The 26321-nt window shown below is 43.8% G+C and overlaps 1 protein-coding gene across 6 annotated transcripts in view; it reads right to left on the bottom strand.

Annotated features, from left to right (window-relative positions):
- Nucleotides 1-26321, bottom strand: part of COL4A6 (collagen type IV alpha 6 chain) — a 174703-nt gene that overhangs the window by 39848 nt on the left and 108534 nt on the right. For 2 of the 6 annotated variants that reach the window (XM_083423343.1, XM_083423342.1), the window contains exons 8-25: nucleotides 25583-25651; nucleotides 24825-24860; nucleotides 23765-23827; nucleotides 22518-22553; nucleotides 21600-21645; nucleotides 20088-20176; nucleotides 18049-18102; nucleotides 15545-15604; nucleotides 12955-12999; nucleotides 12220-12273; nucleotides 11348-11417; nucleotides 9755-9865; nucleotides 8455-8604; nucleotides 7520-7624; nucleotides 3727-3884; nucleotides 3420-3599; nucleotides 1786-1969; nucleotides 344-397 (exon numbers count right to left, since the gene is read on the bottom strand). In XM_083423343.1, the coding sequence (XP_083279469.1) occupies nucleotides 344-397; nucleotides 1786-1969; nucleotides 3420-3599; nucleotides 3727-3884; nucleotides 7520-7624; nucleotides 8455-8604; nucleotides 9755-9865; nucleotides 11348-11417; nucleotides 12220-12273; nucleotides 12955-12999; nucleotides 15545-15604; nucleotides 18049-18102; nucleotides 20088-20176; nucleotides 21600-21645; nucleotides 22518-22553; nucleotides 23765-23827; nucleotides 24825-24860; nucleotides 25583-25651 (1564 nt within the window). Of the gene's footprint in view, nucleotides 1-343; nucleotides 398-1785; nucleotides 1970-3419; nucleotides 3600-3726; nucleotides 3885-7519; nucleotides 7625-8454; nucleotides 8605-9754; nucleotides 9866-11347; nucleotides 11418-12219; nucleotides 12274-12954; nucleotides 13000-15544; nucleotides 15605-18048; nucleotides 18103-20087; nucleotides 20181-21599; nucleotides 21646-22517; nucleotides 22554-23764; nucleotides 23828-24824; nucleotides 24861-25582; nucleotides 25652-26321 lie in introns of all 6 variants that reach the window. The other 4 variants (XM_083423345.1, XM_083423344.1, XM_083423346.1 and 1 more) reach the window with 3 other exon arrangements.

The following is a 26321-nucleotide window of genomic DNA, read 5'->3' as shown; positions in this document are numbered from 1 at the left end:
AGCATGTGCTCTGCATCAAGCTGCAGTCCTTCCCCAAAGAGAAAGAGAAATATATATCAACTTGTTCCATTGCCATTGTGAGGAACACATGCAATAAGCAAAGACGTGGAAACACTTAGACACAAGGAAGCAGAGGGTTAGCGTGGGAACACATGATTTGGGGGCAGGGGAAAAGCACATGAAAGCAAGCTCTCCATTGGCTGTGTCCCCATCAGCCTGCTGCAACCACCAAGTGTGTCCCTGCCCCTCTCCCAAAATATTGTGCAACATGCTTCTCTGTGTGCCTCAGTGGAGAGGAAGAAAATTCTCCCATCACAAGTCTCATGACTGGCCTCACTCTCACCTCCCTGAGCGTCTAAGACTTCATTACCAACCTCCTCACCGCAGCAGCAATCACCTATAGCGGTTAAGCAAAGGAGGAGAGGTTAAAAACAAAGGCAGGAGAAAAATAAAAACATAAAGCCAAAAGAATAACCCGCAAGTCGAAGAATCATTTCCTTTGAACCATAATTCTCCTATATTCACAGGTACTGCAAACAGGCCACAAAGGCAGTCGATCAAGTCGAGAGGAAATTCATAAAGCTTCAGACCCTTGTGATTATAGGAAGTAATATTTTTTGAGTGGTGTGTGTGGTTTGGGCAGAGAAATATACGAAAGCCTGTTTTGCTTGACACAGTTTTTTAAGAAAAGCTGCAAGAAGAAATGTATTTCTCCATAAACAAAATGTTAAAATAGGCACAAGCTAGAAATTGTATTAAAAACAAAACAAAAGCAGCAGAAGAAAAGGAAGGAACACATTGCCATTGTTAAAATTGTTCTGAAAAGCTGGCATTGGAACCTAGGAATAGAGAGGATCTTTTCGTTTTACTTTCCAAAGTGATTCATACAAGAACATAGAAATTGCTCAACAGCAGGAACGTTTTCAAACCTGTTTTGGCTCAGGCTTGGAATCAGGGTTCAGCATCCTTTTGGAAAAGACCAAAGTCCTGGCACCCTACAAGGGCCCATTGGTACTAATCACTGACCCACAGCTGCCAAGGGAGAGCAGTAGAGGCCTCTGACACTTGCCCTCTTTCTACAGGCCATGGTGAGGAGGCATATGACACTGTCCTCTGTGCTATGCTCCCTACCACACTCTTTTGCCCTGCCATTGTTTGCAAAGCAGTTTGCATGCACACACACACACACACACACACACACACACACTGCACAACTAACTTCTACTCATCTGATTTTTCTTTTAGTCATTTCTCTGTACAGTAACATTCTTGTCCATTTAACAAATGCCATTTGTTCCCTATTTCTTTCTTATTTGGGCTTACAGCACACGTGGAGAACCTTAGGCCCTCCAGATGTTGCTGAACTACATCTCCCATCAGTCTTAGCAATGATGGCCAATGGCCACGTATGATGGGAGTTGTAATCCGGCAACACCTGAAGGGCGAAAGACTCCACCTGCTTTACAGCTATCTTTTCCAGATGTGCAAAGGAGATCCTTGCCGAAGTAGCATCTGTGAATATACTTTTTAAATACTTTTTTATATCCTATGATCGTTTACATTATTTAGAAGACATAACAATGAATCTTCTATCAACCCTATCCCAAGTATTTCATTTGTAATCGAGGTCACTATCCTCAAATAACTTCTAGCCTTCCATCATTTCCACCATATATGTACAAAATCTGCTTGTAAGGTGAGAAGTTAGAAATTTGGTTGGCATTCAGCAATAAATGTCACATGAGCTTTGTTTACTGTTTCAAAGAGTAACCCCAAATAACTTACCTGGAGCACCTGGGGGACCAGGTTGCCCTGGATATCCGTCAAGTCCTGGGTCACCTGGAGGCCCAGGAATTCCAGCTGGGCCTGGGAAACCAACTCCAGGAAGACCACTCTCTCCACGCCGACCCTTCAAACCAGGTAACCCTGAAAAACCTTTGTCTCCTGGAAAGCCCAATCCACCATCACCCTAAACACAAACAAAAAAAGAGATTTTTAAAAATCTCCAAGTAAGAGAAGATTGGATTTCTTGACTGGAAAAAATCCAAGTTTACTGCAGCTCATAATTTAAATACAGTGGTACCTCGCAAGACGAATGCCTTGCAAGACGAATGCCTCGCAAGACGAAAGAGTTTTTTTGTTTTTTGAGTTGCTTCGCAAGACGAATTTCCCTACGGGCTTGCTTCGCAAGATGAAAACGTCTTGCGCCTTTTTCTTAAAACCGTCAATGCATTCCTATGGGAAACTGTCAAAGCACAGTGGTGCTTCGCAAGACAAAAAAATTCACAAGACGAAAAAACTCGCAGAACGAATTAATTTCGTCTTGCGAGGCACCACTATACAAGATGAAAACTTGTTGTTTAGTCGTTTAGTCGTGTCCGACTCTTTGTGACCCCATGGACCAGAGCACACCAGGCACTCCTGTCTTCCACTGCCACAACCCCTCAAATTGTTATCTGGCTTGGTTTTTAATCTGAACTAGAGAATAATTCATCTCCTTCCTTACAACCAACCAATCCCCACACTCTCATCCTCCTTGTGGTCTTATGGATCTCTGATGTTTGCAGTAGCTCTTGGGAAAACTTTGCTTCCCAGGTCTACTTATACCTCACATGATGCTTTGCCAGAGAGAGGAGTGAGAAACTCCCACTTCCCCATGTTCTTCTGTTGCCAGGAGCAGCCAGGTGGGTGGATGGGTGGGAAGGAGGGAAGGAAGGAAGAAGGGAGCATGCAAAATCACTGTTAAAAGGGTGGAAAGTTCTTAAAGGTGGGCACTGTGGTAGGGATTGGTCTCTGTCACAACTTTAGTAAGGTGTATAATGGATTCCAGATTAATTCAAATTAACTCATATTCAGCAAAACCATTTTCCAATTATTTTGGCAAGTAGTTTGGTTTATTCCAAGCAATATTATCCACATCTGTGAGAGCTCATCCATCACCCATGAAGATGATCGCATTATCCTGTAGGATACTTTAGAAGGAATGCTGGCTTTCTGAATATTACATTGACGTTCCTCCATGGTTGCTTGCACTAAGAGAATGACTCAGACCAAGGAATTTTCCTTTTCCACAACTCATTAAGACCAACATATAGATGAACTGTGGTCAAAATTACAGCCCACAACTGTTCAGCATTTGATCACCATATTGTCTATCCAATTGCTTTGGTAGCTACCCTTGCAAAAACCAGAAATATGGGCTTTTTAGAGACTTTCCTCCATGCAAGACTCCCCCACCAAGCCACTTCAGATATTTTCCCCAGGTCTGTTGATTCTGCCAACCTCGAAAAGCCTTCTTGTCAGGGACTTCACCCCTTCTGTATTCTGTACGGTGCATGGCATGTTGTTGACATCACAAACACAGCCTGTTGTAACAATAATGGGCTCTAATGCCCAGGCAGATGGAAAAAAACACTTACTGGAGGGCCTGGTCGACCTGGCAAACCAGGTATGCCATCCCTACCAGGAACTCCAGATTCGCCTGAAGGCCCTCTGGGGCCTACATTCCCTGGATCTCCCTTGGTGCCTCTGCCTGAGGACAGATATGGTTCTCCTTTCTCTCCTTTGATGCCTGGAAGACCAGGCTGACCAAAGAAACCCTGGGATGCAAACAAATGAAAAAATAGTTAGCAAGCAAAGAGATAGACAGATGCTTCTTCTTAGGAAACTGTAACAAAGGACTGGGTGGGAAGCATGGACAATGTTTAGGGATGAACATTTACTTACCTGTTGACCAGGTGGCCCTGGTGCACCATCTCCTGGATCTCCCAAAGGTCCTTTTGGGCCTGGTTCACCAGGTCTTCCAGGCTGACCAGGGGCACCTGGCTCCCCTTTCAAGCCTGCTCGTGTGATCCCTCCATCACAAGCACAATCTCCAGCTTCACCTGGGAAACAATGGTTCAGTTCTGTAACCACAGTTTAGAACTCAAACCATGACTAGAGCCTCTCAACATCCACCAAACAAGCCACGATTTATAGAGCTACTTGTCTGCTTTCGTCTTCACAACTGCTCAACACACCAATTCCTAAGTGAAAATCCTTCTTGGATGGAGTGTGAATACCATAACTTTATATCAATTCAGACATCACTTCAAACCATGATTAGCACAAACCTGGGTATGCAAGCTGACTTCAAACCATATCTTCTGATTCTACTTTGCTGGCTGATTAATAAACTGTGGTTAGCAGAGAACAAACCAAACAATGGTTATGTTTTGCTAGCCATGGTTTGGCATGATGGTAGAATTAAGACAATATTTGCTCAATTGGGCTTATTTCCATTTCCCCATGATTTTCATTTCCTGATGCATATGAAGCCCCACCTCTTTCACCTTAATTGGCATTTGAGCTCTCTGACATAGACCCTGCTTTGCACTTTTAAGGGTCCCTGTCTAATTCCTCCCATTGTTGGAGTTTTGCCTAGCAAGGCTGGGAAAAGCTGTTGACAGTGATAAAAACTTCTCCACGCAAAGCGCCACATCTCTTTTCTGGAGATGCATTTAAAGGGATAATATAATGCAATCATTTGGGCTCTCCAAAGATCCAGAAGTTTGCAGAAGTTATAAATCACACACAAACATGTTGTTTCAAATTCAGTGATATTCTGTCATACCACTGGTCCATCTAGCCTTCCCCAATCTAGTGCCCTCCAAAAGTTGTTGGATTTCAGCTCTCATCAGCCCTAGCCAACATGATCAGTGGCCAGGGATGATGGGAGCTCTAGTTTAGCAAATATATGGAGGGTCACAGCTTCCCCATATCTGGGCCTCTATCCAACATAGTGATAAGTTAAAGCCATTTAGCAATATACTTGTCCAACTGATTAAATGTTTTCCACTAGTGGGACATGTTGTGCAAGAGAATTCCATGTTGTTAGTAACTTTGTTGCACCATAGATTGCAGAAGATGTACAAAGCTTCCGCTAGCACAGCTGATGCTTTATCCCATGTTGATGGCCTTTCAGCCGATTCCCTGGTGGCCCGCTGGAATGTGGAGTTAACCAGGGCTATTGACTGTTTGGCTCCGAAGCGCCCTCTCTGATTGCATGGAGCCCGGGCAGCCCCGTGTTTTTCCACAGATCTGAGGGCAATGAAACAATCGTTGAGACGGCTAGAGCGCCGGTGGTGGATAACTCATTCTGAATCTGACCGGACACAGGTTAGAGCTCAACGTCGAGCCTACCAAGTGGCGATAGCGACAGTGAAGAAGACTTTCTTCGCAGCCTCTATTGCATCTGCAGAAAACAGCAGCAGGAGACTTTTTCAGGTGGTTCACAATTTAGCGGAACCACCTGCGACATCGGGGCCCAGTACGGGCCACATGATCTCCTGCAATGATTTCGCAAAGTTTTTTGCAGATAAAATCGCTCAGATTCGGGAAGAAGTAGACTCCACCGTGGGAGCAGGGCCAGGGCGGGAGAGTGCTAGAGTCCTGTCTAGTCAAGTTGTATGGGATCAATTCCAATCTGTTACCTCCGAGGATGTGGACAGGCTGCTTGGACGAGTGAAGCCAACCACCTGTCTCCTGGATCCTTGCCCATGCTGGCTTATAAAAGCTAGCCGGGAAGGACTGGGCGATGGGCTTCGTGGGGTGGTGAATGCTTCCCTCCGTGAGGGAGCCTTCCCAGACCCGCTGAAAGAGGCGGTTATTAAACCGCTTCTTAAAAAACCATCTTTAGATGCGGCCACGATGGCCAATTATCGCCCAGTCTCAAATCTTCCATTCTTGGGCAAGGTGATTGAGCGAGTGGTTGCTGAACAACTCCAGGCACGCCTGGAAGAAGCGGACCATTTGGATCCTTTCCAGTCGGGATTCAGGCTTCATCATGGGACTGAAACTGCCTTGGTCGCACTGGTTGATGATCTCCGGCGGGCTAGGGACAAAGGTGAGAGCTGTTTCCTAGTTCTGCTGGATCTCTCAGTGGCGTTTGATACCATTGACCATAACATCCTTCTGGTCCGTCTTGAGGGGCTGGGAGCTGGGGGCACTGTCATACAGTGGTTCCGCTCCTTCCTCCTGGGCCGTGTTCAGAAAGTGGTGGTGGGGGATGAGTGTTCAGACCCCTGGGCTCTCACTTGTGGGGTGCCTCAGGGTTCTGTCCTCTCCCCCATGCTTTTCAACATTTACATGCAACCACTGGGAGAGATCATCAGGAGGTTTGGGCTGGGTGTTCATCAGTATGCAGATGATACCCAGCTCTACCTCTCTTTTAAATCAGAACCACTGAAGGCGGTGAAGGTCCTGTGTGAGTGTCTGGAGGCGGTTGGAGGATGGATGGCGGCTAACAGATTGAGGTTGAATCCTGACAAGACAGAAGTACTGTTTTGGGGGGACAGGAGGCGGGCAGGTTTGGAGGATTCCCTGGTCCTGAATGGGGTAACTGTGCCCCTGAAGGACCAGGTGCGCAGCCTGGGAGTCATTTTGGACTCACAGCTGTCCATGGAGGCACAGGTCAAATCTGTATCCAGGGCAGCTGTTTACCAGCTCCATCTGGTACGTAGGCTGAGACCCTATCTGCCTGCGGACTGTCTCGCCAGAGTGGTGCATGCTCTGGTTATCTCCTGCTTGGACTACTGCAATGCGCTCTATGTGGTGCTACCTTTGAAGGTGACCCGGAAACTACAACTAATCCAGAACGCGGCAGTTAGACTGGTGACTGGGAGCAGCCGCCGAGACCATATAACACCGGTCTTGAAAGACCTACATTGGCTCCCAGTACGTTTCCGAGCACAATTCAAAGTGTTGGTGCTGACTTTTAAAGCCCTAAACCGCCTCGGTCCAGTATATCTGAAGGAGCGTCTCCTCCCCCATCATTCTGCCCAGACACCGAGGTCCAGCTCTGAGGGCCTTCTGGCGGTTCCCTCACTGCGAGAGGCCAAGTTACAGGGAACCAGGCAGAGGGCCTTCTCGGTAGTGGCGCCCGCCCTGTGGAACGCCCTCCCATCAGATGTCAAAGCAATAAACAACTACCTGACATCCAGAAGACATCTGAAGGCAGCCCTGTTCAGGGAAGTTTTTAATATGTGACATTTTAGTGTATTTTTCATCTTTGTTGGAAGCCGCCCAGAGTGGCGGGGAAACCCAGCCAGATGGGCGGGGTATAAATAAATTATTATTATTATTATTATTATTATTATTATTATTATTATTATTATTAAGTCTTCTGCTGTGCAACACTAAAACTCACCCACCTGCTAGTGCAAGACCCCTTGTACTAGCAGACAGAGAATGGATACAGCCCATGTCTACAATGACCAGCAGCAGCTCTTCAGGGTTTCAGACACAAGTGTTTCCAGGCCCTTCCCGGAGATGCCAAGGATTAAACCTGGGGCATTTATATATAAAGCACACATTCTACCAAAAAGCTATGCCTCTTCCTCCAAATTTCCTAAATGCATTGTTTCTATTCATCCCACCCCACCTGCAGTCACCATGTTCCATGAACAAAAGGACCATGCGATGTTCAATTCTTGGTGGGATCTGGGTGAAAATGCACAAGGGCCATGGAAAATCTGCTCACCTTTGTAGCCTTTTGCCCCAAACAGTCCTGGTGGCCCTCTCTGTCCTGGGGTTCCTGTCTCCCCGGGTTCTCCAGCAAGGATCGCTCCCGAAGTAAATATGGGAACTGAAGATTTGGAATAAAACAATTCAGAACAAGCATACTTGAAAGACTGCCTGTCCCTGCATAGACCTGTAAGATCACTTGGGATAATCTGTAGAAATTTAACTGATCAAACTGTACCCTTCGCCATATCACAGGGCAGTGACTCCCAAAAGAGTATTTTTGAACACTGCCCCTGCACTATGAGATACCCTTCCACCTCCCAAACTTGAAGCATCATCCACCAGTTGCTTCAGATGTCCTGTTAATATTTATATTTTTGCCTGGGCTTTCCTTGACCCACAGGGCTAGAAGATGTGATTAGGAAATTACTATTTCTTGAGACTGTTGTCTCAAGAATTTCTGGTATGTTTGTTTTTATACAGCTTCGGTTTTTAAAAACATATTAAGCAGTTTAGAAATACTTTTAAACAAACAAACAAACATAAAAACACCGTGAATTTGTGGGGTGGAAGAATGTGGAAAACCACAAGGCCATGAACGACAGAATATGCAACATTTCACCAGCACTGTGGGATTTTCACTTTTTTCTTCACAACTTGGGGAGGAGTGGGAGAACATTTATGCTGAATATGATTTCATTTCATTTATATTTATCTGATACCTTTTCCCCCAAGGAGTTCAATACAATGTACTTGGCTCTATCCCTCACCCATTTTATGCTCACAGAAACACTGTGAGGTAGGTTAGGCTAAGAGGCAGTGGCTGGCCCAAGGTTACCCAGTGATCTTCACAGCTGAGTGGGGACTAGGACCCTGGACTCCCAGGTCCTAGTCCAACTCTGTAGCCACTACACCATGCAGTACAAAAACTGAGCACCGTAATGTACTTACATGATGGACCAGGTAACCCAGGAGGACCTGGCAAACCTGGATCTCCATCTCTGCCTGGTGGACCAGGCAACCCAATTGTTTCTCTGCCTGGGTCTCCTACGTCTCCTTTTGGTCCCAGATCACCTGGGATTCCCATACGACCTGGGGGACCTAAGACAGACAAGATTTGTTTCACATTTCCAGTCATTAACACTTTATAAAATTATCTGCTTATTAATATCTATCTTTATTCTTTTAATTGCTGCAAAAAAAAAAGGAGGAGCAAGAAACTTCCCTCTATTGCACTGGGAGGGCATTCCCCCTGTAGGTCAGTATTTTGTAACTGATGAAATGTTAATGGGAGGAGTTAACAGTGGAAGAAGAGGAACATAAGATGAAAGAAGGGAGCTATACCATCCTTTGTACAGAGTCCAGATCACTGCAATCACCTGCAGAAGCCCTCTTGACTACCCCCCCCCCCGTTATCACAAATTCGTTTTGTTTCCATGTAAACAAAGTTTTCCAGCATGGGAGCAGGTGTGCCACAGAACACTTGAAATCAGACAGGCCGCTTCAATTTTAATATTTTGCCGCATGCCAAAAACATTTTCTGTTTCGTGAAGTGTTTTAGAAACTTCATTTGAGTCAGTGTTGATCACTGGCTCCACGTCTTATTATGCTTCATTGTACAACCCCAATAAATCTTTTTTTAAAAAAATGAGTTGTAGTTTATAAATACTCATTAAAAAGATTGTTGCTGTTGTTTATTCCAGTTGTCAGTCACTTTATACAAAAAGAAAATGTCTCAAAGCTGCTTAACAGCAAAATGAAACGCGAACAGATAAAACCACCTGAAAGTCAAATCTGAAACAACACATAACGCAAATCTCTTAAAATGCTTGTCTATGATTGTGAGCAGTTAAACTATACAGAACGTCATCCAGGCTGGTGGCCACCACTGCCTCCTGTGGAAGTGAGTTCCATAGTTTAACTATGTGCTGAATGAAGAAGTCATTTCTTTTATCTGTTCTGAATCTTCCATTATTCAGCTTCATTGCATGTCCACGATTTCTAGTATTGAGAGGGAGAAAACTTTTCTTTCTCCACACCAAGCATAATTTTATAAACTTCTATCACACCCCCTCTTTCTCGCTTTCCTTCTAAACTAAAAAGTCCCAAACTCTGCAAACTTTATTCACAGGGGAGCCACTCTGTTCCCTTGAGCTACCATGCAGATTGTTCAGTTAAAAGAAGAGAAAGCAAAGAGCCCAGATACCACTGGAATTCTGCACCTTAAGGCAAGGATCCTCAACTAGATTACCTGGAGTAAGTGCAGGAAACCCTGCTTGGCCAGGAAGGCCTGGTGAACCATCGAACCCTTGGTCGCCTCTAGCGCCGGGGGTTCCGCGTGTCCCAGGCTCTCCAGGAGGTCCTGGCATTAAACAAAAGGAACAGGAAAAGACTTCAGACCTATCTTGCATCCATATCACCAAAATCACCATCTTCACTCATCATGGCCAAGACCACAACACTAAGTGATGTTGTTGCCTTTTAAATATTTTTTTTTAAAAATGCTTTTTATTAAGTTTTCATTTTAAATACACCAACACCAACAAACCAAAAACACCAAGTCTTTTTACATGTATCCTACTTTATGCTCTGTAGAGCCATTGACTTCCCTCCTTCCCTTCCGCAGGTTTTCTTATTCCAATCTTTAATTCACAATTTCATTAATAAAAGACTAAACCATGACATAAGATTTATTTCAGTCCTGCTAACATCTTCAAATTTCTACACCTCTCACTTATATAAACCATAAATTTACTCCATTCTTTTTGGTACTTTGCCTTTTAAATCAACTTTCTTTTCCTTTAAAAAAAATGCATGCAAACAATTCCCAATTTCCCATTCTCCTCCTCTGAGCAATTTTTTTGATGATCATAAATAATAAATGCTGGCACCATCCCTACCTAACATTTCTGTATATATTGACTTCACTCACAATGAGTGAGGAAGTCTGAAGGGGGCGGGGAATCTTCACTCATTTGAAGTTAGGATGGAGCTAAAGACACCAGCACATCTGATCACAGATTGCATCTTTAGTCACATTGAGCCCTTGGAAACTCCATGGCGGGGCTCAATAATAAAAGGTTCGATTTCTGACAGACACATTTCCCAAGTCTTTGACTCGAGGCTTTCATGTGAGCACTGTGCTGCTTCCCTTTTTGATTCCCTTTGAGCTGTTGTTTATCTGTTTGCTTTGTAACACAAAACCTCCCAATAAAAACTAATTAAAAAAATGTTCTGAAGACACATGAGTGGGCTTTATAATGTCCAAACTGTTTAACTGCTGTATAAAATGAACTGCACCATGTGATCTAGTCTCATCAGAGGACCACTGATGAAAAGTTGTATGTCTGTGTCAGTGGCTGTGTACCCCATCTTTTGGGGTGCCCTGCTTTTTACTTTTTGAAACCTGGCAACCCTATGTTTAGTCAAAATTGTGCTATGCTTTGCCCTGCCTGGCAGCTAGCTAGCCTGCCTTCCACAAGGAGGGAGATACTAGAGCTGGCACACTGAGCAGGCCTTGCCCGGAAAGGAAAGTACAGAGTTTAAAAGCTTTTACCGTGCCAGGTCCACTTGGGGCTATCCAGCAGGAAAATAGCAATTAAACACTCAGCCTTGTTTCTTGGGCAAGGCCTGCTCATCGTGCCAGCTCTGGGACCGGTAGGGATGGTCTCATGAGATCTCACGGGACAATCTGACTTCCCACAAGTTCTCACAACAGCATCCCCACCTTGCCTGCACATAGTTGAAACCTCACATAGTTGAAAGTTCTCAAGTTAGATGGGTGCAAGATGCAGGTGTATCATATATCAAAACCTTTGCAAGAGAATGAAGAAGAAAAACGCACCCGAGACCACGGCACCTTCTCCATCAACAGTAACTGTAGGACCTGGTGGACCAACATCCCCAAAGTCGCCCTGAAAATGAATCACAATATATATGTATACATGAAATGTGTGTATGCGTGCATGTCATACATGCAACATGATTACAGTTGCCAATAGCAGAATTACAAATACAATTCTTTGAAATAGATTCTGTTTCTTCTTGCAATGGCTGTTCTGGCATTTGAGATTTGTTTTGTGAGCTGGATTGTAAATCAACACAGACCTATGCAAGTTAGACCTGACAACAAAAAGTTACAGCACGGAGTGCTCCTATTCAATGTTACAGCCAGCTAGTGGCACCCCTTTTCAGGATACTCCATTCCATCCCACTGTCCCCAGTTTCTGGAGCCACTCAACCCTTATTTCACTGTGTTTCTATCCTGGAAGGTGGGTTGAAAACTTTTTTTGTGGGGGTATTTCTCAAAACCTGGTCCCTCCTCCATGCCCCAATGCTGATACCTTCACCTCCCCTAGGGCATGGATGGTGCCATTTTAGCTACATATAGATTGACAGAGAACTGCATTTGATCTTATAAGTATACAGTAAGCATGCAACTTACACAGGGTTCACATTCCGGGATCATGCCTAAAGCCAAAATCTCATACAGTCAAAAATACAATCAAAGGTAGGTGGGACTACCAAAATCCTTTTTCCCAGATGCCCACCAGCTTTCCTTAAAAAAGAAAAAAGCTAAGCATATAAAGCTGAATGTGCACAAGTTAAATGTGCACAAGTTGCAGGCTTACTGTATTGGATGCTCAAATGCTTTTGTTTGCTCCATATATCTTAAACATCAGCACTTGTGGTTCTTGTTTCCTTTCAGGAAATTACCTTTCCTCCTGGTGATCCATCCCGTCCAGGAAATCCTGGTTCACCTGATAAACCCTGCACAAAAATTGTTTATTGTTATTTATTATTATTAATGAAAACTGTGATCATTTCTATCCACTTCTATGGCTGCATGCAGAACAGCAGCTTGTAGCTCTTAGCTTATGCACAAGAACAACACAGTACTGAAGAGGAGGATACGGGGGGCAGAAAAAAGAATTCTCCTTTATTGCCACTATTAATATATTAGGTGCTTGGATTGTAAGCAGCTTTGAGAAACAACATTCACATTGGAAAGAAATACATTCATTATGTATTTATTTGGAAATTTATAGCTTGCTTTCTAACTATTATTCTCAGAGTGGCTTACTATTTTTGTAATTAAAAGTGCAAATACAACAGTAACATTGGAAAAGGACATTACAACATTCACAGGTTGACACAATGAGCTGACCATAAAGACAACATAGAATCATATGATCGGGGAATGGGGTGTTCCTTGAGGTTTTCTAGTTGAACTCATACTTGAAGCAGGAAATCCAGACCAAATCATTCCCAACAGCCAAAAAACTGCCTGCAAAGGAAGGTCTTCATTGCCTGCTTAAAGGCACAAAGTCCTGGGATGTGCTGCACAGAACTTGGAAGCTGATTCCACAGCTTTGGGGCCACCACCAAAAAGGACCATTTTGCCAGTGGCTGCCAGTACGGCACATGGTGGGATTTGAAGTCACTACCTACCGGTCTCCCTAGGCCTCCATCAAATCCCTTCAATCCCATATCTCCCTAAAAAGAAAGAAGGCAAAAGTTAGTATTGAATATTTCTGCAGGCCTCAAGAGACTGCCTGACTCTAGTTTGACTTTTACTATTACATGGAGCTCCCACTATCCAAATGCTCATTATACAAAAAAATCACTTATCCAAACATGAAGACTTGGTATCCAAACCTCACTATGCATACCGCAGATGCAGATATCCAAACAGCCAGATCTGTGTACAGTACTATAAACAAATAAGCAGCCTTAAATAAGCCTTCCTTTTTTCTTTCTTTCTTTCCTTTTTTGCTGGTCCATGTGGCAGCCATTTTGCCGGTAATCATGGTGGGAGTGAGGAGGAAGGGGAAGAGATCAAACAATAAGAGAGCATTTTTTTCCTTCCTTGTTTGCCTTTTGTAAGTGTTCAGAGGGTTTTCCTGGGCTTTCTCGTCATTTTGAGATCAAAATTCAGTAGTCGGGAACGCATTAGAAATTTCCCCATAGGGATTAATGGAAATTGTTGACTCGTTACATGAACACTCACCTAGCAAGCCATTTCCTGAAAATGCACTGTGTTCAGATAGCGTGACCTGCATGTATTCACACCAGTGGCTAGCTACATAAAGTTCCTGTGCCACACTCAAGTTTAGGTGGTGTTTTTGGTATTTGCCAGCAGGACATGACGCTTGGTGGCCAAAGGAGAATTACCCCGCTCCCCCATTTGCTGTCATACAAAATAATGAATTGAAACTGTTCAAGACTTACAAAACCACTCACAGAACTGTAGAAATTATGGTATTGATTACATTTCGACTATGTCTAGGTTAACACATGGACCATGAAGAAAGAACAGCTTCCTTGGGTAGGGTTGGGGAAGGAATAACCCACAACTAGGTTTGAATCCTAAGAAAAGCTATCTGAGAGAGGAGATTCCCATCAATTCCTCCCTCCTGGCTTCTTCAAGAAGGGCCCCTGACCTCCTGATGAGGTTTTTCAGGGGTCAGAAGTAGCTGCAGGGGGGAAGGAAACTGTCCTTCCTTGAACTTCCTAAAGTTAACTTTTCTTAGGATCCAAGCCAAAGGCTTTATTTAGGGAGCGTAAGGGAGCATGTTTGTATTGTTTCGGAATTTATCTATTTATTTTAACTCTTAAGGAAAATACACACATGGAGTGAGTTGCTGCTGGCGTTATAAGTCAGGTCAACTGGACATTTTATTCTTTATCTAAATGGAATTGTTTGGCTCCCCGCAGCAACCACTGGGGCTCTGTAGAGCAATGGCGCCACCCCTGAATCTGAAGCCCAGACGCCCACAGCAGCAGTACCTGAAAGTTTGCGGTTGCAGGGGGTTGGGCAGGCAGATTGGGCCTGATCCCTGGGCCACCTTCAAACAAGGCCCAATGGTGGCAAGCACAGATTGTGAGGCCAGCTCAGGATGCAGTGGACTGCATGCCAACTCATCTCCCTCCACCCCAGGGGAGAGCGTTCCATCAGGCTCCACTGGCAAGGACACCACTAGCTGGCTTCCCATCTGCCCTTGTGATCAGCAGCAGTTGAGAGGCCCTCTTAATCAGAAGAGAACAAAAGGATACCAATGTTTAGGGCTGGGCGATACCTGGTTTTCAACATCGTGGTATATCACCAGCTACACAATGCAATATACTGCTATATCATGATGTCTGAAATAAGGCTAGAGCTATGTAGAGGCATCGGCTGGCTTCATGGTTTCCTCTACATTGTGATATTTTCATAGTGTGGACACACGTATACACACACACACATATATATCATGACTCACAATACATTGCCAGGTCAAAAATTATGAAACCGATATCACAATATGGACTTCAAACTGGTTTTGGACAATATATTGATATACCACCCAGCCCCACCACTGCTCAGTCTGTATCCCTTGCAGCCTGGCATTAAGTGGAGCTCAGGTTGCAGCCTAAAATGCTTAAAAACATATGAAATCAAGTATTAAAATATACGTCTAACCAAGCAATAAAAGACATGACTAATGATGAACGCACTGCAAACTAACCCTAAGCACCAGGCCTGGCATGAACACCTGGCGTAGTAGAGGCATTTAGGAACACAGATGCACAGGAAGCTGCTTCAGAGCCAAACCATTGGCCCATTAGACCAACACTGCCAACACTGACTGGCAGCAGCTCTCTAAGGTTTCAGGCTGCTGTCACCCCCAGCACTATGTGCAGATGCCAGGGGTGGAACCTTTTGCAAAGCATGTGAAGTACCATTTATTCATGGCCCTTTCCATAGCTTTGTCAAGGGCTCACACACTCTGGCATGCTCCTCCTTCCCACTTGGTCTCCAAGATGGCACTGCTGCTGCTAAACTCCCAATCTCACTTGTGGGAAGGATTATCCAGCTGTTATAGTACTGCTGCCAAGGCAGGCCACAAGTTGGCAGCTGGGACAACAGTGCTGCTAGGGGGTGGGGAGTGAAAGCAGGAGTTGCATGGAACCAAAGATAGCCTAGTCAGGACCCCACTCTTCCACCCCCACAAAGATACCTTCCATAACAGCAAAGGATGGATTTTGTGAAATTACTTACCCTTGGCCCTGGCAAACCAGGTACACCCTTTTCTCCCTTTTCTCCGAAAAACCTAATGCCCTGAAAGGGGGAGAAACGGCCAAAGATGCTTGGATTAATCCACACCTCAGCATGCAAACCAAAAACACAATGCAAGCCCAAGATATAGAAAGCAAATGATCTCCATGTGAGAAACAATGGGGCACAGGTATTCTCATTGAAGTTACAGATAGAAACAATTTGGTTTCATATCTGTAGTTCAAATCTGTAGTTCATACCTGTAGATACCCTGATTTGCAGGCAGAGATTAAACCAGTTTCCCTATTTAGATATAACTGGAAACTGTGTTTGAACAAACTCAAAAGTCAATGTCACAATTCTGTACATTGAAGAGGGCTTGAGTAATGCTCAGCATATGTGTGAACCTTACACAGTTCACCTCATATTAGGTAAAGAGCCTCACAGAATATCAGCCAGCTACAGCACTGTCTTCTCCCTCCTAACCTGAATGGAGGCTTCATGTAGCTTAGCAAACAGGCTTGGGATTTCTTCATGCCCAAATACAAAAACATGGAAAACCAAAAGGTAACAATAAGGCACTTTGGGGAAGGAAGGGAAGAGGAGTCGACCACCAAAAGCAAACACAAAAATATGTATCACAGGACCCTAAGAGTGGAACTCCATCCCACTCCATGTTATTGGCTTGGGTTGGCGTATAGACTCTGCTGGTGGAGAGGAGGGCTTTACAGTGATGGAGGTCCCAGCTTTACTCAGTTGGGAAGCTGGCAAAGAGATAAACAGAAAAAAATCTCCTTCTCAATTTCCTCCCTGGACACTGCTCCATTCTGCCCTGCTGTTCATCAGCAGGGTTAGGATTCCTCTGCCTCTGATATTACGACAGATAATAACAACAGATGAAATAATAATAATAGATGAAAGGGCTCTCCAGTGGCAGGGAGCTGAAACGGAAAGGGATGCAGGTGGGAAGGAGAGAGGATATTCTTAGGCATAACCATAAAACTATTACATGTAGAACAGGAGTAGCCAACAGGATGCCCTCCAGATGTTGCTGCACTGTACAACTCCCATATTTCTGACCATTGGCCATGCTGGCTGAGGCAGATGGATGCTGTAGTCCAACAACATCTGGGAGGCATCATGTTGTCTTCCTCTGCTGTACAGCAAGGGAGCTAAGGAATACAGGAATCTCCACCTCCCATATATCTTATCTGAGTGCAAGAGCCCTTTCCCCACTTGTGATTACCAGCAACTGGTATTAGCAAGGCATACTTCTTCCAACACAAAGGCAGAACAAACTCTACCCATGATGTCTAGTAGCCATTGACAGCCTTTTCCTCCATTTGTCTAACGCTCTTTTAAAGCCATCCAAATTGGTGGCCATCAGTACCTCATGTGGGAATGAATTCCGTTGTTTGCACTGTGTGAAGAATTACTCTCTTTTTTTGTTCTCTAATGAATCTTCCAACATCCCACTTCACTGGATGGTTGTAACTTATAGTTTTTCAAGAAAGGGTGAAAAGCTTTCAGCTGTCCTCTCTCACCAGTGCTGCTATGGCTCAGGTAACTTAGTCATACAAAACCCTTGCAAATCATTGACCTCCTGCTCCATTAACTAATGTTTCAGGAGCACAGCTGAGCATACAACTGCATCACCGTATGCAGCAAGGGTCCCATGCATATATCTGGCATTATCTGTGGCTCATACAAGCAAAGGGAAGAGCTCTTGAACATATGGAATGCCCACATGCATTCTGCATGACTCTTTGGACTGAAAAATGGGATGTGTGAAAAAAGGGCATTTCCCTTCTTCAACAAAACATAGATCATGTTTACTATCACAAACCCAAGAAGCCAAAAAGAACATTTGTCCCTGGGGATAGTAAGTAGGAAAGCTCATAACACTGATGCAATTCAGATAATTTATCTCATGCTTCAAAACTTTCCTAAAATATTTATTCCTTAGTATTCCTTAGACTGTTAAAGAGGCTGTAAATTTTCCTAAAATATTTATACTGGACTGTAAAGCGGTTGTAAAATTTCCTAAAATATTTAGTCCTTATAGATTATATGGAATCAGATTTACTAAATTTTAATGTCTGTGGAACTTGATCATGGCCACCCAAGAAAGTGGGGAGAAAGGGAAGACTGGAAAGTCAGTGCTCAGCTGCTGGAGAGCAGCAACAGGAGATTGCACCATGTAGATGCACTTCAAAGTACTTCAAAGAGATAATGTAGGGAAGTGGCTCTTGCACCTCACTTATTTTATACCACTATATAAAACATCTGAAACCTCCAAATCTTGTTGGACTGCAACTCACACCATTCTTGACTAGAAGCCATGCCAGCTGTGGCTGATGGGAGTTGGGAGTCCAACAACGTCTGGATAAACGCAGATCAACCCCCTCCCCAATGGCTTTATGCCTTCTTTATAAGCCCTTTGTATTAAAAGAACTAGAGAAGTGGAAACATAGCAAACCCTTGTCCCATGGCATAAACAAACTTACTGGAGGACCAGGAAACCCAGGAGGACCAGGAAAGCCTTCAGGACCAGGAACACCCTGAAAAAAGACGCAAGAGGATTTATAGAAAATACTGGCAATTCCAAGGGAATGGGAACCATTTTTAGAACATTCAAACCCTAATCCAGTGTTTCCCAAATTTGGGTCTCCAGCTGTTTCTGGATTACAATTCCCATCATCCCATGACCACAGGTCCTGTTAGCCAGGGATGATAGGAGTTGTAGTTCAGAAACAGCCTGGAGACCCAAGTTTGGGAAACACTGCCCTAAACTGTGTTTAATCTTATGGTTTGTTGTAACAAGTCAGCATTTTAAACTATCCTTTGAAGTTGGCTTGCTAACATTAAGAGCAGTTTGGTGGGTGTGGATGACAGGCAAGCAGTAATTAATCTAAAATAGAAGCAAAAGTTCCAAACTCCTTGCTTGTGGCACTGGAAAAGGAAGGAGCACATGAACCTGAGGATAACCTAGATTTGTGCCCATAACATTTAGCTCTGGTTTAGCATTAACTAAAAAACTAGCCCCATCTTGCCTAACCAAATCAGCTGAGATGGCCCAATTTAATCCCAGATAATCTGTAAAAATACTCAGTCACTTCAACTTGTGTTTTAGCAAATACACATGAACCCATCTTGAAAATATAATGACTGGCGAAACATGCATCATAAAAACCGAAAGCTGCTATTTGTCTGCCCTTATTTGCTTCCTTAAGAGATTACATTTTCCACCTGGGTTACTGTAGTTTCACGATTCAGAGGGTTTCTGTATAGAAGCATGTGGTATGTCAACGCTCCTAAACTAATGATTAAAACCTTGGGAAACCTTTTGACTGCTTCCTCTTCTGGGAAAGCTTAAGATCTCAGCAACAAGCAAACAACCAGAAAAAATCATTCCAAAATGCTTAGGTCACCTTGGTGGTGGTGGGAAAACAGTGTTGGAAATCATTGATCAAGGCTTCTGGAAATCAGACCAAGTGAGTTAATCATTCACAGAGTTGAATAAATATTGAGCATCTGCAATAACTGGCCTCAGTTGTCTCTGCCCTCCTTGAATAACTAATTTCAAAGTAGGCTGATAAATATTTTTAATCACCTTAGGGGCATGAGACACATTGTTAGCTTGGCTTTTTCCCTGGGGAACAAAAGGTCAAAAGGATGCTTCTAACCTCTAAGCAAATTCCTGCCAGTCATCACAAGAGAGTGTGCCGAAATAGTGCTGAATCAAGGATTTCTCAGTGCATCAGTTCAATAAAGAACCAAGAGGTGGAAAAAGGTAAATAGACCATCTCTTCTGAGTTTGCATTTTGATTAATGCATGCACAAGGCAGGTCTTAAATTTTCTGTTGCAACAGAGTTCTCTCCCCTCCTTGCAAGGAGGTTGGAGAGACCCAGAACAATGGTGTGCAAACCCCTATAAAGACTTTTGAAATTGTCCACCCTGTAGCCCAAGACTAGCCCCCCCAAACATCATACATACATCAAAGAAGGAGGCAGTCTCCAGCAGAAATTTGAGAGTGTTGCTTCTTTCCTGTCTGACAGGATACCTGATAATGCCTTACTTGATTGTATTTTCTGGGTAGCCTGACTATTCCTTTGAGATGGTAAATACTTTAGTTCCTGAATCTCTTACACATATTGATAGTTTGCTCAGCTTAACAGATACTTGCCAGACTGTATTTGAAGTGAGGTGCAAGACAATTGGAAAGCCTTTCTCATTTCCTTTCTCTTTGCAGAGAAATATTGGGGATCCATTTGGGAGAGTCAAAATGGATTGCCCTCCTTACTATTTCAGGCACTATACTTATGTATGTGTGTTTGCCTTGTACAATTATGAACATTTATTCTATATTTGAGCCTTAGAATTCCTATAACAAAACCTTCAGGCTTGGCTTGGTCTGACTTCTGCCACAACTCAAAGCATCAACATCATCTGGCCAAGCCAGAGAACCAATTTACCAAAAGATTTATTCAGTGGGTTCTCCCAATTTCACACTAAACATGGGAGATTCCAAAGTTAAAGACAAACCTTAGCTCCTTGCTGTCCTTTGGGGAATCCCATGAATTCCTGGATCCCTGTAGAAGGTGGAGGGCCAGCGGGCCCTGGAAGCCCAACATCTCCCTATTGGGTGAAAAGATTATGCATGAGGTTAGGCACTTTAGAATGTATGCCTTGCATGGGTAAAGCATATTCAAGGGGTTTTAAAGCCAAAAGAAAAAAAAGCTTGGAAATCCCAGAAGCTGGAATCACAAATCAGTTGTCAAAAGACATGCTGAGTGCAAGGGGAACTTAGAAGGGGCTGAGTGGGTGTTGCTGGTTATGAACACTGGTAGATATTCTAGGTGAGAAAAGTCCACCCGAAATTTGGGTACAGGATAGCAGCCTGAATTGCAAGTTGCTGGGGAAAGATAGTAAAGGAAAGCTTCTGCACTCAACAGGCATTTGGTTGGCCACTGTAGGAAGAGGGTGCTGGACTAGACTGAACCCTTGGCTCAACCCAGCTGACCAAACATCAGAAGTTGCCTTATAATGAGGCAGGTCCTTGATCCCTCTTGCTCAGTATTTCTACAATGACTGGCAGCAGCTGCCCAAGGTATCAGGCAGAGGGCCTTTCCCCAGCCCTGACCTGCAGATGCCCGGGAACTGAAATGAAGACCTTCTTCATTAAAAGCAGCTGCTCTGCCACTCAGCAGCAGCCCTTCCCTGTATTCTTAAGGCTGCTTCATCAAGGAAAGAGAATTACAGTGGAGTACAACTTTGGATCTGACTTTCTATTCATCATATTCAGGGGGAAAGATAGCAATGGGGTCCATCTCTCCAGAACAGCTGCTATACAAACCAAATTTCAGTCAAATGAAGCTTGAATTAAGAGTTATGGAAAGACATTGAGAGAAACTGTTTTAAATGTATAGTGGGGCCTGAGTTGAATGGATCACTACTCTGACTCAGGGCTTATCCATATTTCCTCTGGTCCTGTTGCTTTCCCCCTGGGGAATTCCATCCACCCTTTAGCACTCAATTGGAGTAAATGGCAATTTGGGTTTTCCTTCGAAGGTCATAGGGGTGGGGCGCACCATGGGGCCTCCAGAGTCTGCCTGCCTCCTCCCACTCAGCCGCCCTACAGCTGGGGAAAGCAGCATGTGGACTGTTTGGGCAGCATGGAGCCTGTGCGTGCCTAAGCCACTGCGTCTCTCCCAGGAGAGACGCATGGCTCAGGCATGCTGCAGGCACTGTGGTGAGTGCCGCCCGGCATTTTGTCACCCCTCTCAGTGGTGACACCCAGGGAGGCCTGCACCCACCACACACCCCTTCCTCCACCCCTGATTCCATAGTATTGGATCTGACTCGCACTAGCTCTCTAGGGCTTCAAGACCAACCACTGGAAAGGGTTGTTGACACATTTGCTCCTGAGTAACTCCTTTCGTTTGATGGATCAAATGAGGTTCCTAACTGGGGATTAAATGGCTGGGATAGCCATTAGCCGGATGCCTAAGCACATTTCCAAATATCAACACATGGCAAAGCCAAAATAAACTGAACTTGCCTTTGCTCCTTTTTCTCCTTGGAAAACTAGACCACTGTTACCCTGTTGAAAACCAAAACCAAATAAGCAATGTATTATGAAAAATAAACCTGTTTCAAATTTGTAGAAAAATGAGCAAAAAAACACAAATCAAGAATCTCCTAAAATAACTAATGCACAGTGTTCTTGTTATTACATTTATTTAGTACCCCCCTTCACCAGCAAGTTGCAGGATGGGTTATTATGGGTTATTACACCTCTTGGACTTGAGAACTTAGAACACAAAACACCTTTGCCTTTACAGGGTTCAGTTTCAATTTCTTGGCCCACATCCAGGCCCACTGCCTCCAAACACCTGCCTAGCACCTCCATGACTTCTCCTGATTTAGATGGAACAGAGAGTTAGAGATGAGTGTCGTCCACAAATTGCTGACACTCAAGATAACAGCTCCCAGTGGCTTTCTATATATCTTAAATAGCATGGGGAGAAGATGGAACCTACAGGACACCACAGAAAAGTTCTCATGGCATTGAATAGTAGCTTCTTTTGACTGCTTTCTGGAAACGGCCCTGGATGAAGGAGCCGAACTACTGAAACACAATACCACCAGAGACTCCATGTCAACAGTATCAAAAATCTCTGAGAGATTAAGGAGAACAAGAACTTCCTGCATCTCTCTCCCAGCAAATGCCATCAACTGGGATGACCAAGGCAGTTTCAGTACCATGCCCAGGCCTGATGCCAGGTTGAAATGGATCCAGATAAGTATATGTAATAGTTTCCTCCAAGCATGCCTGAAGCTAGACGACCATATTTGATCCGAAAGCTTTGATGTTGCTTAAAGGATGCAAGGAAAAACAACAACAACGTTACTTATCTAATGAATGGAAATGTCTAAAATCCAAGAATCAAGGCAATAATCAAACATACTTACCACAGGACCTGGGGGGCCAGGTGGACCTGGTGGCCCCTAAATGTAAAAAAAAGAAAACCAAAAAAATTACATATAGGAATTTACACTGGGCTGGGATGTCAATTTTTTTTAAGGCATGGGCATGAAAACAGAAAAAGAAGAAGCAAAGACAGGCACAAAAAGAAATGAAGGGTGGGTGTCTGTCTTATGCTGCAAATGAAGCATAGAGAAGCACAGAGAATGAACGGGTGAGATCAGATGACACATCTCTTCCCTAACTCTGGTGGGAGGTGAAACGGCCTCTTTCCTCCCCACTCACCCATGCCACTAGATGTTGCCCTAACTTTTAAATACTGGTGTGTGTGTCCAAGGCCAAAGCATCTCCTCCCCAATAAGGCTGGTGAACCAGTCATAGCTGAAAAAAGGTATTCCTAGACCTCAGTGACAGTGTTCAATCCAGGAGCAACCACAAACTGCAGAGCTGCTGCATCCATGGGAGTGCAACCCTGTCCAGAATAGGCTGTTTCATCACCTCTGCAAAGTGAGGACCTGGGACACATGAATACCTCTGTCTTTTCAGGATTCAGCTTCAGTTTACTGGGCCCATACTCAGCCCATCCCCACCTCCGTGCAGGAGTCTAACACCTCAACCACCTTTCCTAATTCAGGTGGACCAGAGAGACAGAGATGGGTGTAATCTGCATATTGATGACACTTTGTTCTAAGTCTCCTCATGACAGCTCCCAGTAACGCCATACAGATTTTAGCCTAGGGGAAGAGACGGAGCCCTCCGGGATGACCGCAGGGCAACTTCCATGGCACCAAAGCAGCCCTGGAGATAGGAGCAGAATCACTGAAGCACAGCTGAGTCCAACAACATCTGGAGGGCATCACTTTGGTTACTCTGCTCCATAGAAAATATAAAACCAATCATAGGTTCAAAGAGCAGCAATACAACTAAACTCCAGTAAAGTGCACTTAGGATTTCGGCCTCAATGATGAATTGCTGCATTGTCTCTGGCAAAGGAGGGAGGGGCTTCATTTCCACGATCAGTCATTCATTAACTGCACTTGTGTGTTTTCTCAAAGAAACTATTTTAACATTATGGACTGCTATAAAAATAAAACCTAAAAATTTAAGCTACCAACATTAGTAGCGAAAATATAGCTCTGCACAACTAACAAAAAAAAATTGAATATAGCAAAATGACTATAGCAGGAAACATTATAATGAATGGCAAGGAGGGCAAACAGAAAGAGTGACTTACCGGAAAGCCAGGTAGCCCTGCTGGGCCAATAGGACCAGTAGGGCCAGAGAAACCTTTAGGTCCCTGGAAAAAGAAACATTAGGGAATATAACTTGCAATATCATAGGCTTTTTGGGTAGAGAATAATGGGCCATATATGCATGTATTATTCCCTTGTGCATAAAAAATCATATGCAGGCAAATTAATGGAGAATAATCCTTCCCATTTTAGGGAATGGTTATTCCTACTTATTTGTTATGGTAGCTGCTTTGCTGGTTCAGAAATAGTGATCTCATCTTTAAAATGTTGAGAACAGAAATAGTGCCAATGCAGTTTGCTGTTACTCCTCCCTTCCCTCATGCATCTCTTGGGCTGCTTCTACTGTGGATAGTGGAAACTATAGTTTCCCATTACATGTGAACTGAGAAACTGTGGTTTAATCTCAGTTTATGAACTAGAATGTGAAACCGGGATTTGATTCTGTAATGGGATGGAACACGAAACCACAACTGGAGCATCAAAGCCAATGTGTGAGGAAAGGAGGGAGCAAGTGGGCATGACACTTGTCCTCAATTAAGAACCATGGTTCATTAAGCTGAAATTGTTCTGTGTGTACTAGTCCATTGTGTACACCAGGTCCACCTGCCGTTGTCATACAGTGCAGCAGTTATTTGCAGATCAATGGCGTGAGCAGAATTTGGTGAGCTTGAATCTCTTGCATGCTCTTTCATGGGTGGTCCCAAGAAAAAAACTAAGGATCACAACAGTGCACTAAAAATAAGTGCAAGTGGAGTTCAGCACACGCCAGCAGCCTTAACATAGGCAGTACTCCACGTGTGGTATGAGCAACTAGAACTTGGTGTGCAGCTATAAAAGCAGACATAGTATGAGAATTGATCCCACACTATCCAGAAATGCTCATAGTCTTTGGGATGATGATATCTGTATTCAGCATTTCAGATAAACAGCACAATCCCAGGACAGCAAACATAAATAACAAAAAGATGCATTTTGGTTCTCTTAAGGAGCTGCTTGTCAAGATTCAAAGCTTTTATCAGAGTGTATGGAAAACAAACTTACAACTGCACCATCCAATCCGGAACGACCTCTTTCTCCCTAAACAACAACAATAGCCTTTGATGAAGCCGAAATTAAATATTCAAACAAATGCTTTAATGCAGATGATGATGATGAGGATACTACTACTATTACTATTGCCATTATCACAACAACTGGTTAACTATTACCTACATGCTAAGATGCAACACTACTGAGTGAAACATCTACCTTACTGGCTCAGATAAACATTCAGAAATAAAAATCCATGATTAAGCCTCAGATAGAGGCAAAATTATTTTAAAATGTCAAAAATAAAATCTACATTTCTATTCATTTATGCCCTGTATGCATGTGTGATACAAACAGGTATGAAAATTGTAAACAGTTGATTGCAGTCACTTGCAGAAAATGCTCCCCTTACCAAAACACAAGCAACAAAACCAGCTTTCCCCAGCCTGGGTGGAATCTAGACACATATAAAAAAACATTGTGAAAATGTTTTTTTAAAAAAAGTTTTGAAAAATATATTAAATTTCTCATGGCTCACCATCACCATCTTGTGCCACATTTGTATAATACACTTTACAACATACTTAAAACATTGTATTTGCAGCTGTATAGCTGAGTCCCTGGTGCCTTTTGGATGCTTTGAACTACAGCTCCCATCAGCCCCAGTCAGCACAGTCGTAGTGCAAAATATCTGGAGGGTGCCAGGTTTGAGAAGGCTGGCGAAAGTATTATGCATGCTTCCATTTTCCCCTTGTTTGAACATATCTTACCTTCATTCCTTTAAAAACTCCCTGGGCAAAAGAAGGCTCGCCCTTTGGCCCCTTTGGTCCAGGGTTACCCTATATAGACACATAAAAACAAAAAATCCAACCAGTCAAGCATGTTTGTTTCTCTTAAAAAAAACAAGGGGCAGGGGTAGAAAGCAAAAATGTGAACTTTCCTGAAGCCAGTGCCAAAAAGCAAATGGATATAAGCAGGACCCAATTGTTCACCTTGTACTTCCCAGAACTCTCCCAAGGCCACAACCTCCTTGAGTGCTTTTGCCAGGTCTGAATATGTTCTTGGACTTGGACAGTGCCTCTTGTTTGCTTGGGAAGAGCTGGAGAGATGAGCAAGATACGTGTGTGGGGAGTGTGTGTGGGGGCGGGTGGGTGTGTAGAAACCTCTGAACTATACATGGGATGGGATGCACTCCATGCTAGCAGTTATATCCATCACTTTTCCCACATTTGCATCTGACTTCACCCACCTTCAGAAAGGTTGCCAGCAGGAGCATGTGGCTTTCAGGCTCAAAAAGCTTCCCCACCCCTGACTTAACTGCAAAACTACCTTATACCACACCACTGTTCCCTGTAACCCATGACTGCCTATTCCTAATGACATTGGCTTTCTATAGTTTTGGACAGAATGTCTTCCCAGCTCTCCAAACATAGGGTTGCCATATTTCAAAGAGTGAAAAGGAAATACAGTCATACCTTGGTTGGATGCTTCAGGTTACGTTTTTTCAGG

This window comes from Podarcis tiliguerta (genome assembly GCF_965153285.1).
Source record: "Podarcis tiliguerta genome assembly, chromosome: Z".
Lineage (NCBI taxonomy): Eukaryota > Metazoa > Chordata > Lepidosauria > Squamata > Lacertidae > Podarcis > Podarcis tiliguerta.
The sequence above is the reverse complement of the archived record's forward strand: the minus strand, read 5'-3'. Positions and strand labels throughout refer to the sequence as shown.